This window comes from Zeus faber, assembly GCF_960531495.2.
Source record: "Zeus faber genome assembly, chromosome: 8".
Taxonomy (NCBI): Eukaryota; Metazoa; Chordata; class Actinopteri; order Zeiformes; family Zeidae; genus Zeus; species Zeus faber.
The window spans coordinates 23,552,406-23,567,804 of NC_137195.1; the positions used below are offsets into that span (position 1 = coordinate 23,552,406).

Consider the following 15,399-nt stretch of genomic DNA (forward strand, 5'->3'; position numbering starts at 1 on the left):
CGAGCGTTGGAAGGTGATGCACGGCGTGAGATCAGGGCACAGGGAGCACTTCTCACTCCGCAGCCCGTCCCGTGGCGGCGCAAGCAGCGCCAAATTTAAAACAGCAAGTGGACCGACGACCTAAGCGACGCCATTAAAGGTATGGTTGATGTCGAACACTATTTTTTTTACATTCATGTAAAAAAAATATTAGAACGCAAACGCATTATTATGCGACGGTGTTATTTATTCGTCTAAATGAAGGTCGTACTTTCTTTCCTTTTCTGACGTTTACGTTGTCGCTCAAATATGACGTCGCTGCGATAAACAGATGGTGCATTCTCTGGAAATCGGAAATCGGGAAATGTTTAAAGGAACGGCCTTTTAATAATGAGTTTGCCCAGATAACAGACATGGAGTCACAGCAACATAGTGACATAGTTCCCTTTGCCTTGTTTTTTATATTTGTAAACATGTCTATCTCTGAACTAAAATACTCTGCAGTGTTCAAGATTCAAGAGGTTTATTTGTCACATACATACTTCCATACGTATATGCAGTGAAATGTCAGTGCAACGGACCCGGTGATTGCGCACAATAGCTACCTAATTTCTACATGACGAACGAACTGAAACTTACTGATTCCTGAAACGTAATGCAGTAAGAAAATAGAATAATATAAAATAAAATAAAATAAAATAAAATAACTCAATGGTAATGCAGAGTGGGGGTACGAAATAAAGGGAATAGACATGTATATGGGATAGGATATTATGTAAACACAGATATGTGCATTAAAGTGGCATGTGAATAAAGTGAGGTAGTGTGTGTGGAGATATAGAGTACAGTATACAACAGTACAGCACAGCAATACAGTAACACCGAACAGAACAGCAATACAGCACAGTATGCAGTAACCCAGAACAGTGATAGAGTATGCAGTACAGTATGCTACATACAGTACAGTAAGGTAGTGGAGCCTATTTGTGTGTCTCAGTGAGGACCCCTGGTGAGGTCAGCATTGACAGTTCTTATGGCTTGCGGGAAGAAACTCCGCCTCAGTCTCTCTGTTCTCGCTGTGTGACTGCGGAGGCGCTTGCCCGACCGCAGCAGCTGGAACAGTCCGTTGTTGGGGTGATGAGGATCCTTCATGATCCCGTGGGCTCTGCTACTACACCTTGTGTATAAGTCCTGCAGGGAGGGGAGGGTAGTTCCAGTGGTACGTTCAGCTGAACACACCACCCTCTGCAGGGCCCGCCTGTCCTCAGCAGTACAGTTCCAAAACCAGGCAATAATGTTGCCTGTCAGGATGCTCTCCACTGCTCCAGAGTAGAAGAACTTGAGGATCCTCAACGATCATCATACATTGTGTTGCTTCTAGAACAGGAGTGGGCAAACCTTTTGGCTCGAGGGCCACATTTAGTTTTGAAAACTGACCGGCGGGCCAGACCATTAGTAGATGAGCTGAAAAATGCATAAAATACATGTGTAATCTATTTCCTCTTATCCCATTTTTTAATTAATAAATTCATTTTAAATAAAAAAATACAACAACTCACCATTGATAGATTTAATGAGCGCAGTGTTGCTAGTCACCCTTTTTTGCCAGCGCATCAAACTCTGGTGCCATTTTGGTTGTGGAAATTTGTAGGACAGCGCTCAGGTGTTGATCAGTAAGCGGGGCTCTGTGACGTGTTTTGTTTATGTTCATCACACTGAACGTCTATTCACACACATAGATAGATCCAAATAACACCGGCATCTTCTGTGCCAACTGTCGGATGTTTGAAAACTTTGTTTCATTCAGTTGAAGCATAAAACGTGTCCAGTTTGACGGAGTTGAACTTCTCCCTTAGGACAGAGTCAGACTGGAGATCAATCAGCTCCAACTGTAATTCCTGCGTTGCTGCCTCATCATCCAATGACAGGGGACATGACACCAGCTGAAGTGACTTCACAAACTTTTCAAAATCAGAGAATCAACAGCAGAATTCTCTGTGCATGTCGTCCAGCGATTTACTGTATTTGCTGGCATGTTGGGGGGGGCTTCTTTCAGCGGTGCTAGCGTGGGGAAATGCGCAAATGATTTTTTTCGTTATTTGTTTAGAGAACAAAGTCAATTTTACCCTGGAGGCTTTTCACGTTTGAATACGTGTGGTATACAAGCTGATCTTTCCTTTGTAGCTTCACGTTCAGCTCATTCATGTGTGCCAGTATGTGAACAGTCAACGCCAAATCACAAAGCCAGTGTGTGTCTTCCAGCTCGAGAAAATCATCGGGATTTCTTATATACAGCAACGTTTGATTGTAATTCAGTAAAAAAAAAATTTGCAATCCAATCTTTGTTTAAAACCGGATATTTGCTGTCAATTTTGCGCTTTTTTTGTCCGCTTATTTTGTTATGGGTGATGCATAAGTGACGATCAGGTAAAGTGAAGAAGAGTGACTTGACATTGGAGAAGGCCCGGCAATGCGCCATCTGAGCCTACCATCAAGTCCTCTTCTTCTGTTTATTTTGGCTGCTCCCGTTAGGGGTCGCCACAGCGGATCATCTGCCTCCAATACCTTCTGTTCTGCGCATCTTCCTCCCTTAGCCCAACCGCCTGCATGTCCTCCCTCACCACATCCATAACCCTTCTCTTTGGCCTTCCTCTTTTCCTCTTGCCTGGCAGCTCCATCCTCAGCATCCTTCTCCCAATGTAACTCTCATCTCTCCTACACACGTGTCCAAACCATCTCAATCTCCTTCTTTCCCCCAAACTGTCCAACCTGAGCTGTCCCTCTAATGTACTCATTGTTAATCCTGTCCATCCTTGTCACTCCCAATGAAAATCTCAACATCCTCAACTCTGCCACCTCCAGTTCAGCCACCTGCCTTTATGTCAGTGCCAGTGCCTCTAAATCGTAAAACAGCTGGTCTCACTACCGTCCTGTAGACCTTCCCCTTCACTCTTACTGGAACCCTTCTGTCACAGATCACTCTTCTCCACCCACTCCACCCTGCCTGTACTCCTCTCTTCTTTACCTCTCTCCCCTACTCTCCGCTGCTTTGGATGGTCGGCCCCAAGTACTTGAACTCATCCGCCTTCACCACCTCCACTCCTTGCACCATCAGTTATTACAGGAAAATAACCGTGAAATGAATACTACAAATGTAAATATATTATAGGGTTGTTGTTGTTAATGTAAATGAATTCCGGGCCGGATTAAACACCGGCGCGGGCCATAGTTTGGCCACCCCTGTTCTAGAAGATACAAGCTTGCCAAACAAACACACATTTACTGCAGGAGCCGAGGGTTTCCCTAAACGAAAGAGACATTCAGCTCGGAAGTGGGGACTACCGACTCGACGAGAAACCGATCTGCGAGTTTCGACTGAATACCTTAAAGAGCATGCATAGTGGAATATGTAGTTCAAAATACTATGAGTGAAACGATTAAGTACAAGCTTTAGTATCACGGCTGTAATATATATATATATATATATATATATATATATATATATATATTTTTTTTTTTTTTAAGTCTCTCTGGACATGAACATGTACATGTTTGTGGAGCCCCAGAGGTGCACTCCATTCCCCCGATCCCACTATTTGTTCATCTGGAATGCGGTCAACCGGGGTGTGACTTCCGCGGTCAATGGAACATGTGAATGGATCATTCACATGTTGTATTAAAACGACTTAAATGTCCAGTACTAATAACAACAACAACAAACAGTTTGCGTGGAGGGCATTAAGAGGATTATTAAAAATGTGCAGTCAAAGCTGTAACAACAAACACGCCTTCTGGGTGCTGGCTGCTGCTGCTGTGTGCTGTGTGTTACACTAATCTCTGTCGCAATGTAGCTTGAATGTTATTCTCCCTTGTAAGTCGCTTTGGATAAAAGCGTCTGCTAAATGACTAAATGTAAATGTTAATGTAAATGTGCTTGTCACGGAACCTTGTGTCGATTTCACAGGAAAAGCAAGGCGACCTCCTGAACTACCACACGCAAGGCCATCGCTTGGAGAAAAAACCCCGGCGTCGCCATTTCTCCTTCAAAATAATAGTGTCACATTATCTGCCTGGTTTTGACCCAATGGAGAAAAAAAAAAAAAAAAAGTAAATAAAAAGACTCTTCTACTTATATCAAGGTTCAAGGCTTTTTATTTTATTTTATTTTTTTTGTTGTTGTCACGTGCACAACAAAACAGCATACATGCAGAGATTGCTGGCTATGACATTCTTATACAAAGAGCTAGCCACAACTTTGGGGGAAAAAACAACGAAACTAAATAGTTATGACCAATGACCAAATATTGATTTAAAAAGTGAAACAAAATGGTTTAAAAAAAAAAAAAAAAGACGAATGAAAAACATCAGTGTTAGTATATGTACGCAGTATGGTAGTAATGCAGATGAAAACGAAGGGCTCGTTTCTACCGAAGTAACGTCTCCAAATAAAAGCCTACGCAAAGGCGACCGTGTCCGCCGTCCGGTCTCGCAGCGACTAAACGATACACACTTTTACTTTGGTAAGCCGGAAGCGCCACGGGAATCCCCCTAGCGGCTTGCCGTAGATAACGCGCTAGCTCCTGGTGATTAGCCACGTCATGTGAGCGTAGCGGTGGAACGGCGCTCGCAACCGAAACCCTCGGGACCTGGTCTGAATAGAAGGAACCGGCGCTTTTCGCCACTCAATCACTATCCCCCAGAAGCGGCTCTGATCATATGGAAAGATGTCAGACATCGGGGACTGGTTCAAGAGCGTTCCCTTCATCACCCGGTACTGGTTCGCTGGCTCCATCGCCGTTCCGCTGATCGGTAAACTCGGACTAATCAGTCCCATGTACCTGGTGCTATGGCCGGAATACTTCCTTCGCAAGTTTCAAGTAAGGCCCCGCTCCGCCGTCGACGTGGTTTGCGAGCTCCGCCGGCGTCGTCGTCTTCGCGTCCCCTTAGTTTAGCAGGTGGCTAACGTGAGCGGGCGCGCGGGGCCTCCGCCTCAATCAGCCAATCAGAGAGACGGAGAACGTCGCGACGGCGGAACCTCCGGAGGCTGACGCGTGCCCGACCCTCTCGGTGCCGCCGCCACGGTCGCCCGGCGGCCCGGTCGCCCGGCGCGGCTGTGTCGGGGAGGGAACCGTTTCGGTAGTCGCCTTTAGCCCCGTCGCTACGCGGGTGCGGCCGCAGTGAGCTCTCTCTCTCTCTCGAGCGGTGTTTGAGTGGGGTTACTCCGCCGGGTGGCGACAGAGATGCAACTGCCTTTAGTTTGAGCCAACTGCCTTTAGTTTGAGCCAACTGCCTTTAGTTTGAGCCAACTGCCTTTAGTTTGAGCCAACTGCCTTTAGTTTGAGCCAACTGCCTTCAGTTTGAGCCAACTGCCTTTTAGTTTGAGCTGCTCCGTTTATTTTTGCCCCCCAAATATTTGACAGTGAGTTTTTTTTTTTTTTTTTTTTTTTTTTTTTTGTATCAGCACTTTTGCCCGTTTTGTTCCCGAGTATTTTGTCTTTAGTAGCAGCACTTTCGTCTATTTTGCTCCCAAATAGATGAGAATCAACTCTAATGTATGGCAAAAAAAACCCAACTGATTAAATTGTCCAATAACGGTTTATATAGGGTAATAATTGGGCGTGGCAAAATTAACATCAAGTTTATTATAGATTTCAGGGGAGAACTGTGTGGGAAAGTAACAACCGTGTAAACTCTATAAACAAATATTATTTATGGTCAGAAGTCTGGCGTCAACCACCCCCTCCGTGGGCTAGGGAGGAATTCTGATCAATAACATTAGCTTGAAGAATTAATCTTCCGTTAAAGTATTTATATCAAGGACTATAGGGTACTCTAGGTACCTATTTAACGCTTCACTTCCATTATATCGTTCATATTCACTTCATTAGTTAAATATGCAGTACAACTATCTTAGCTGCTCTGGTTACTAGATCGAATCAAGTATAAATTAATTCCCAGACGGCCTTGTTTATCTTTCTATTACCCTTGCCCGTTTGTAAATGTATGTGTATTAATTAATTAATTTTTAATTTCAGATCTGGAGGCCGGTAACGTCCACCCTGTATTTCCCTGTGGGTCCTGGAACTGGGTTCCTCTACCTGGTCAACCTGTATTTCCTCTATCAATACTCCACCAGGCTGGAGACAGGTAGACGCGAAGCCTAGATCACGCGCACACGCACACGCACATGCACGTAAAGGAAACTAATGACCTAGTCCTGTTGCTAATACTTTGTGGTCATTCATTTCTTCTTCTTTTTTAAAATCTTTTTAGGAGCGTTTGATGGCAGACCGGCTGACTTCGTCTTCATGCTGATCTTCAACTGGCTCTGTATAGTCGTATCCTTTCATTTTTCGTGAGAATTCGAGACGCTTATGATCCCTTATCTTACTCCATCTCTCATCTCCCTCTTCCATCTACATCAAAACAATAGAAGGTTTCAAAACAGGCCAATAAGATCCAAGAAAGGCGTGGATTATTCAGGTGTTTTAGAACGGACCTTTCAATCACTGGTTATACTAGGTTTGAAGGCCAACGCTGACATGGTACCCTGCTTTTGTGATTCTACAATGAGAATTATCTTTGACTCCAAGCCTGTAGATAACTGGACTGATGATGGACATGCAGGTGAGAATCCTCTTTCTACAACCCATTATTAATGATTTATTCATTTATAATGTTAATTATTATATGAATTATTGTTATTATTGTTATTATTTTGGGTTCAGCCCGAAGCGCAGGAACCCTATTATTTTTGCTCACATTATTTTTTTCATTAGGGGTCCATTATTAGTCTCCTTGCCACATGTCTCATGTCAAAGTGGCTGGCGCTCAGAAACCGTCGAACCCAGGGACAATTGAATACGATTTGTTTTCGGGGCAGTCCACACACGCCGCGATCCAAGTTGGATCCAAATCTGATTATATTTGTAAGCGCAGTTAGTAATAAACCGTTTTTTGGAGCTGACGTATCGAACATAGAGAGTGACGGTAACGGGGTTGGTGGAGTGGGGCACTTTGTGACATCATCATCCAATTCCACAAAGCCGGGCGCTTTGGGACATCATCATCCAACATGATATACTGTGCAGGTTGTGGCTCTGAGGGGCATTTCACATAGGATTACATTTGATTGAACCGTCTTCAATGTTCCACTGGCATTTGTGTTTTTTGGAAATAGCATTTTTGTTTCGTTTCACAAGAAGATGGAAGAATAATTTGTGTAATTGGTACCATTTCTGCAACTAAATTGGACCCTGTGCACTGCTCCTTGGCAGCTATATTTAGAGATTCGGGTTATTGTTATTGCTCAGACTTACATTTTTAATCTTGGCATTTTTCTGGCAGTATCTGAAACACGACAATGGCAGGATGCACAGACATGTTGAGGGCTCATTAGAACCGGGAAGTTTCAGACGTCTTGTCGTTGGATTCATTGCCCATTGGGGGCAGAAATAAGTGGGGGAAAAACTGTCTTAAATTTACCATAAGTAGGAGAACGTTGACAATTTTATTAGTTTCAGGAGCGGCCCGCTTTGACATTATCATCTGAAGTTATACCAAGCTTCGTCTCTCAGAACTAATTTGCGTCTACCCACCCACCCACTCCCTACACGAAGACAGACAACTTGAGTAAATGCTGTGTTCAAAGGAAACTCTGAAAACTGTGACTCGTGTTGCGTTTTACAAAACACGGAAAACTATAATTGTCACAGAAGACGTCTTTGCACCACAGGAAGTTCTAAGAACCGTTGCAGGAACCAACCCTTTCTTTTGTGTCTGCACTGCATGATCCAGGAACTATCATAAATTGTTAAAATATCGTTCTTGAGGGATATTTAAACTGATCGACAGACGAGGAACATTCAATGATGGAAGTGCACAGTGATTGGTCGAATTGTTTCTGAAAATGACAGACAAAAGCCCTTTTCCCATATGGAATCTGTAACATTGCTGGATAAAAAACATCAGAAAAGGCAGTAGGTAGTCATTCCCACATAGGCCTCCTTTATGGAAAAGTTCCATATGGAGTCTGTTCCCACATTCCCACATCCCACATTCCCACACTGTTACATTACGTAATGCTTGCGCGGGAGGTGTGTAATGTCACGCGAGACTGGGAAACAGAATTGGTTTCGTTTTTAGACCAGCGCTGCGCTCCCTGTCTCCTTGCCCTACGGACTCTTCCCTCCACTGACGGATCCCCCTCGCTGGACACAATACCCCTAACCCGATGTTATTAAATCAGTATGATCATTTTCAACCTGTCCTACACTCTCTACCTCTTGAGAAGGAACGTTCTCCACCCGTTCTCCACCCGTTCAACCTTTCCCTGTTCGCTAACTCCCTCTCCACCTCCGCGCTGCGGTTCAGCCGGCGGGCAAGCGAAGCGATTGCGGCCGATATCCCTGCACCGCACCCCTAACTCTAAAAAACACGTCTAGGGTCTGACATTTTTAAGGAGAAAAATAATGTAAACTAAGAATATAAAGACCTGTCATCGTTGAGACTGGACGTGTCTTTGCAGCTGAGCGCCAGGATTCAGTCGGACTCCGAATGTTTTTTTTTATATATATTTTTTTATTTTATTTTTTTTCTTCCCGAAAACAAATATTTTTAAATATTCGCACAAAATAAATATACAAGAAAATTGTAATTGGTGTCTATGAAGTGATGGTGTGTTTTACGAGTACTCCGAAAACTAATTTGTATCTAAAATGACTAACCTGGATTCCGTGTATTGCTGCCTGCAGTTATATTTAGGGCTCCATCCTGCAGGGATGATCCCCTATGGATACTGTTCGGATTTTTATTATTTTCCTTTAGATTCTTCATGCTAAGAACAGTACGTCTGTCCGTTGGAGCTAAGGACATAGTTAAGGTGTCGTTAGAACCGAGATGTGGCAGACATCTCGTGGTTCAAGTTTCATCCAAATTAAGCCCCATACGGCGCCGAAAATAGTGAAAAACCAACAAAATTTGCATAAACTTTGCGCTTCACCAGTATTCGAAAACTTTCGCTCGTGTAATTGAACGAGATGAGTTTTAGAGGAAGGCGCTTTGTGACATCATCATCCAATTTGTAGTGTTTAGACGTCAGTAAGTCGCTGTGTTCCGCCATCTTTTTTTAGGTGCAGAACTGCTTTACGCAAATATTTTATGACTCTGTGCTTTGTGTTACATGCTCGCGCATGGGAGCAAGTGTCAACAAACATGGCGCTATGGGGAATTACTCATTGAATGGATTATTACAACATTTGGCCGTCTGCTACCATGCAGTGCCAACATGAGGTGAGCTAAATTAAAGTTAACATCTTAAACTTTGAAAATAGGTCTGAGACCGCAGAGGCCTTACCATGTGTCTTTCTTTTCTAATATAAGATTTACAAATTGAATATACAAAAAACAAAGGGGGAAACATAAATACCGTACATACCGTCATACCGTTACATCCCTAGTGAGCGTGTATCGCCTTGGACTTGGACACTCCTTGGGAACTTCTACACGGAGTGATTTCCTTCCACAGAGACACCGTGAGACAGGACTCTGTGGACTACAGGTAGACAGCCACCTTCTAATTTTTAGGATAACGTCATAACAAGCAACAAGTGTATCGACTTGCGGTAGTGATTCAGTAGACGACAGCACGAATTGATGCTACTTTCCATGGGAACCCGAAAATTTGTAATTGGTGTCGATAATGGACCCTGTGTATTGCTGCCTGCAGCTATATTTAGGGGTCCTATTGTAATTGGAGAAATTCTCTGAATTCTTTGGGCTAAAACAATTTGAAACAGAGCGGCAGAAGTTATGAACACTGTTTACGTCTCGTTCAAACTGGTATGTCAGAAACATCTAGTGGTCAAAGTTTCATCCAAATCGATCCACATACGGATCAGAAATGAGCGGAAAAACCGGCCAAATTTGACCAAAATCACAACACTGTCCAATGCATTCAATGCCAAAATATGTCCAACCCGGCTAAAAGTATCTGGAACACAACGATAACATAAGCTACGAATACGGTTGAGGTGTCGTTTAAACCAGGTATGTCACAAGCATCTCATGGTTTCAAAACGTAATCCAAAGCGATCCAGATACGGAGCAGATATTAGTAAAAAACCGAACAAATTTGATCCCAATAATTCAGCTGATCCTGCTTGACTGCCATGCCGCTGTTCATTTGTAAACAAGATGAGATTTACAGTAAGATGCTTAATGACATCATACTATTTACTATTTTTGATGTCGCTCTGTAGTGGTTAGCTATTACAAACTATGCGTTTACGTGTATATTTATTCATGGCGAGTCCACTTGAATGATCAACTGAGTGATGCGTTCAAGATCCAGTGAGCCGTCAGAAAAAATAGCCTTGCATTGGTAATTACACACAGAAATACCACAATGTTTTTTGTACTTCATGGAAACAAAACTTATTGAAAATGTAATTCAAATGCAATTCACAAAAAAATGTACCACATAAGTAACGTAAGTTCGACTACTACCATAAATCTCCGTCAATACATAAACCTGCGTAAATGTCATAATTGTCCCACACGAGAAACAGCCTCATCTACCGTCACTGACACTGCACATGTACCTACACAAAACAAGATAAGTTATACCAATGACAAGGTTTGGTTTAAAATAAAAAAACAACTGTTTTAAAGACACGTTATGTATAAACAGTTCCCTACAGCTAAACTTAGCAAATTTATATGAGAAGGCAGAAAGTGTTACATATTGACAAGTTCTTCCATATTAATTCTAATAACAAATTAATGTTAAAGTTCCATAAATGTTGTCTGCATTACAATACAGACAAGTAATCTATTTAACTGTTTTTTCCAATTGTAGATTATTAACAGAAAAAATACAATGAAGTACTAATCGGAACTTAAAATGTATATTATGTTTATGAAATAACATGTATTTATTTATTTATTATTATTATTATTATACAAAGTAATTACAAAGTTTGATTTTCTTATTGTTCCAGATGCCGAAGAATAGCCGAAAGTCAGAGTTGGCGTATTTGAGAATACAAGAGTAGTATAAGGATGTAGAATTTAACAGTGAATGCAATAATCCTCTTTCCAAAATTGAAGAGCTAAAAACCACAAACAACAATAGTGAATCTTATGTGCGTTGATAACATTGAAAATGCAGATTTAAGTTCAGAAGATGGACATATTGATGAGACATTAACTGATAAACAACAACATGGAATGTTTGTGGACACATGTTTACAGCCAGTTGATATTGTACAGGAAGTACCAGAGCAGCACTTTGATGACATTTTGTCTGTAGCACCAGCAGAAGGGAACAACCCTGCACCGTTATTGGCAGATGAGACCAATGAAGCAAAACGTTTCCCAGTTCTTTTCCCAAACAACATGGGAACGTTTCATACGTGTTGTCGTTCAAGTTTGATTCACACTGATCTGCATTTGTATCAGGAAATATTGCTAACACTTAACAAACTCACCGAAATATTAAAGAACACTGGCGTTACGTTGAGAACACATTCACTTTGGAATATAATGAACTAATACTACTTTGTCTCTAGTGGTCGTAAAAATCAAACTGTAACTCTTACTACATCGCACAGAATCTGGAGAACTGTAATACGTATCTAACATGACTTAACTGGACCCTGTGTATTGCTGTTATATGTATTATTATTATTATGGAAATAGTGACTAATATTCCATCAAGTCCCACCACAATACAAACAAGCATATGGCTTTATTTTGTAATTGGTGAATTTTCCATCATATAAAAAAGCCCCCCCAAAAAAACACTTCAATTTACTCCAGCAGCTTGTACCACAATATAATCTCTTTAATCACTATTGTTCTAATTGTGTTCCAGTTGCTCATGATCCCGCTGATCATGTCGGTGCTCTATGTCTGGGCTCAACTCAACAGAGACATGATCGTCTCCTTCTGGTTCGGAACGCGGTTCAAGGTAGGCAAAAAACCCCAAAACGTTTCATTTGTTTTTCTCCTGTAAAGGCTCGTTCCAGGCACAGTACATTTTCTGATCGTATCGGTTCTTCAATATTCCTGTTTTCCTTCTTGCCATCCCAGGCTTGTTACCTGCCGTGGGTCATCCTGGGCTTCAACTACATCATCGGGGGCTCGTAAGGAATCCCCTTGATTTTGTCTAAATCAGATGGAAGTTGTAGTGCAGATTAGCGGTACAGTGTGTGTGTGTGTGTGTGTGTGTGTGTGTGTGTGTGTGTGTGTGTGTGTGTGTGTGTGTGTGTGTGTGTGTGTGTGTGTGTGTGTGTGTGTGTGTGTGTGTGTGTGTGTGTGTGTGTGTGTGTGTGTCCCTCCCTCCCTCCAGAGTGGTGAACGAGCTGATAGGGAACCTGGTGGGCCACCTCTACTTCTTCCTCATGTTCAAATATCCCATGGACCTGGGAGGACGCTCCTTCCTGTCCACGCCCGAGTTCCTGTAAGAACATTACGCGTGTGTTGTTACCCATGTCATAAGGCCTGAGGGCAGTGGTGTTCAAGCTTTTTCTGCAGAGTAGGATTTTAAGGACTTGACCCCCCCCCCCAAAATAAAATAAAGTACAAGTACACAGAAAGGTCCATAACTCAGAAAGAAAAACAAATAAATAATGGAAATAAATGTCTAAATATGAAGTACATCATTTGTATCATTTTCAATAAACTAATGAAAATAAGGACCCCTTAAAGTAGACCTTTTAATATAATATTTGAAGCCTTCAAATATATATATATTAAAGTCCTACTTCTTTCATTTTCTCTCCCTCGCAATTTCCCTCGGCCCACACCACTGTCCCAGGGGGTCGACTACTCGTGTTACTTTCTCAACCCGATCAACGCTCTTATTTTGAAAACGACTGAGCAATAAAAGGAACGGCCGCCACATTCCATCGAGTCAAGCACCAGGAATATATGATAGTGAATATGATTGTATTGAATCCCCCCCCCCCCCAATTATTTATTTATTCTTTTAGGTACCGGTTCCTCCCCAACAGGAGAGGAGGCGTCTCGGGCTTCGGGGTCCCCCCCAGCAGGAGAGCGGCCCCGCAGGAGCAACAACGAGGAGGAGGAGGTGGTGGTGATGGTGGTGGTGGTGGTGGAGGAGGAGGAGGAGGAGGAGGAGTCCTTGGCGGCCGCCACAACTGGGGCCAAGGCTTCCGTCTGGGGGACGACTGAGAGGATGAAGGGGGGGGGGGGGGTTGCTCTCTCCCTCCATCTCCGCTGACGGGGAGAAGGGGGGAGAGATCCATCCACTTTAAACTGTTTGCTTCTTCTTGTCCAGCAGAAAATGGCGCGAAGCGTTAAACGTGCGAGGAGGCGGGGGCGCGGCGTGTATTGACCGTAACGCAATAATCAGGGATATCTGTTTTTTAAAAGTCCAGGAAAAAAATAAAAAATAATAAATACTAAAAATAATCCTCCTTAGTCCCCCCCCCTACAATCTACTACAGCGGATGGAGGAAGGAAGGAAGGAAGGGAGAAAGAAAGAACTCTCCATCCGTCATCCACCCCTCCTCTTCCGGTCCCTCCTTCCCTCCACGCACCCGGTCGTTGCACTGTCAGGAACGAGCGACGCCGCAGCTGCGGCCCAGCGTGGCGTCCGTGTTGTTTGTTGCTGCGCCCCCCCCCCCCCTCCCCCCAGCTTGATTCTTTTCTTTCCTATCCGCTCTCTCCATCGCTCGCTCTCCCTGTGATGCCGTATCGGATGACATTGTAATTACCGAGCACTCGGGGGACGGATCTGTGGGAGCAGCCCGCCACCGTCGATGGAGCCTTGATTATTTTTCTTGTTTTTGTTTTTTAACTTGACGCGGCCGTCGGGGAAGTATCCCTGCTTCCGTCATCCAGCCGGGGGGGGTGGGGGGGTGGGGGTAAAAGGAACGGTCTTTTTTTCTGTTTTGTAAATATATCTGTTTCTTGAAAAGCTGTCAGTGTCTGGGAGTCTTAATTCTACAAATACGTCGGGAGAAGAGTCCGCAATTCTGAGGCCCAAATACCTCCCAGTTGGAAAGTAGGTCCCAATGCGACCCTTCAAATCTACGCTCTCAAATCTCCCCAGCAAAATGACCAATCAAACGTCATTATTTAATATACGGTTGAACTGAGATGATAGACTGTACAATAATGACTGTTTTTATCCTAGTTTCACTGTTTTCTCCCTAATTATAGTATAGACAGCTATGGAACTTTGGACTAAATTGTGTCTGTGGCCTAATCACTATCAAATTACAAGTTATTGGGTTGGTGATTTTTTTTTTTTTTTAATGTTTTAAAAGAAAAGTGCTGCGAGTGTTTGATTTTTTACTTAAAAATATGCCTTGTATTTATTTTTTTACAAAATGGTGTTTAGTTGGAGGCGCCGGAGAAACAAAACTGTTGTGTTTCTAATTAAACAAATAAAGGCGCCAGCAAATCAGCCCCTGGTGTCACACGACCTGAGTGTCTCCACTTGGCCGCCCCAGGCTCCAAGGCATGACGGCCGATTCTTCGAAAGATGTACAGAAGCTGTCGAGTCCATTGTTTTTTGGGTTTTTTTTGTCAGCTGCAAGATAATTCTGCCAAATTGTGGTTGCTGTATGAGATGCACTCTGGACATTGCTGGATACACTGATCTTCATAGTGCCGATTGACATTGCGGCCTCCTGGAGATACTGCAAGTGTTAATGCACTGACCTGTGTAGTGTTCGACTCTGGATTACAAGTGGTAACGGTCAACGCTGGACAGGACTTAAGAGTGGCAGTGGTATTCAAACTTTTTTTTGCACCCCTCCCTAGGATTTCAAGGACTAAATGTCATATGCAAACTAAAATAGTTAATAGTCCAGGTTCAGCATCCAGGTCACATTAATTTGGCTTTTATTGCCTATACATGCAATGTAAAGGAGGCAGAAAGGTGCACAACTAATCCACCAATCAGCCACAACATTAAAACCACCTGCCTAATATTGTGTTGCTCACCCTCATGCCGCCAAAACAGCTCTGACCGTCCAGGCATGGACTCCACAAGACCTCTGAAGGTGTCCTGTGGTATCTGGCACCAAGACATTAGCAACAGATCCTTTAAATCCTCTAAGTTGTGAGGTGGGGCTCCCTTGGATCGGGCTTGTTGTTCCAGCACATCCCACAGATGCTCCATCGGATTGAGATCTGGGGAATTTTTGAAGCCAAGTCAACACCTTGAACTCTGTCATGTTCCTCAAACCATTCCTGAAGAATTTTTGCAGTGTGGCAGGGCGCATTATCCTGCTGAAATAGGCCACTGCGATCAGGGAATACCGCTACCTTGAAGGGGTGTACTTGGTCTGCAACAATGTTTAGGTAGGTGCTACGTGTCAAAGTAACACCTACATGAATGCCAGGACCCAAGGCTTCCCAGCAGAACATTGCCCAGAGCATCAC

General features: G+C 43.2%; 1 protein-coding gene across 3 annotated transcripts; it reads left to right on the top strand.

Annotated features, from left to right (window-relative positions):
• Positions 1-9: 9 nt before the first annotated feature.
• On the top strand, positions 10-14,412 carry derl1 (derlin 1). 3 transcript variants are annotated; one of them, XM_080005854.1, is made up of 9 exons: positions 10-139; positions 6,015-6,126; positions 6,253-6,317; positions 6,580-6,606; positions 11,855-11,950; positions 12,073-12,125; positions 12,332-12,442; positions 12,975-13,075; positions 13,469-14,412. In XM_080005854.1, the coding sequence occupies exons 3-9, from the start codon at positions 6,288-6,290 to the stop codon at positions 13,645-13,647; spliced, it is 597 nt and encodes a 198-aa protein (XP_079861980.1). In that variant the 5' UTR covers positions 10-139; positions 6,015-6,126; positions 6,253-6,287; the 3' UTR covers positions 13,648-14,412. The 3 variants fall into 3 exon arrangements, with proteins under 3 accessions (XP_079861980.1, XP_079861978.1, XP_079861979.1); XM_080005852.1 differs by lacking the exon at positions 10-139 and adding an exon at positions 4,346-4,856; XM_080005853.1 differs by lacking the exon at positions 10-139 and adding an exon at positions 4,346-4,856 and having other exon boundaries at positions 12,975-13,612.
• The last annotated feature ends 987 nt before the right edge of the window (positions 14,413-15,399 follow it).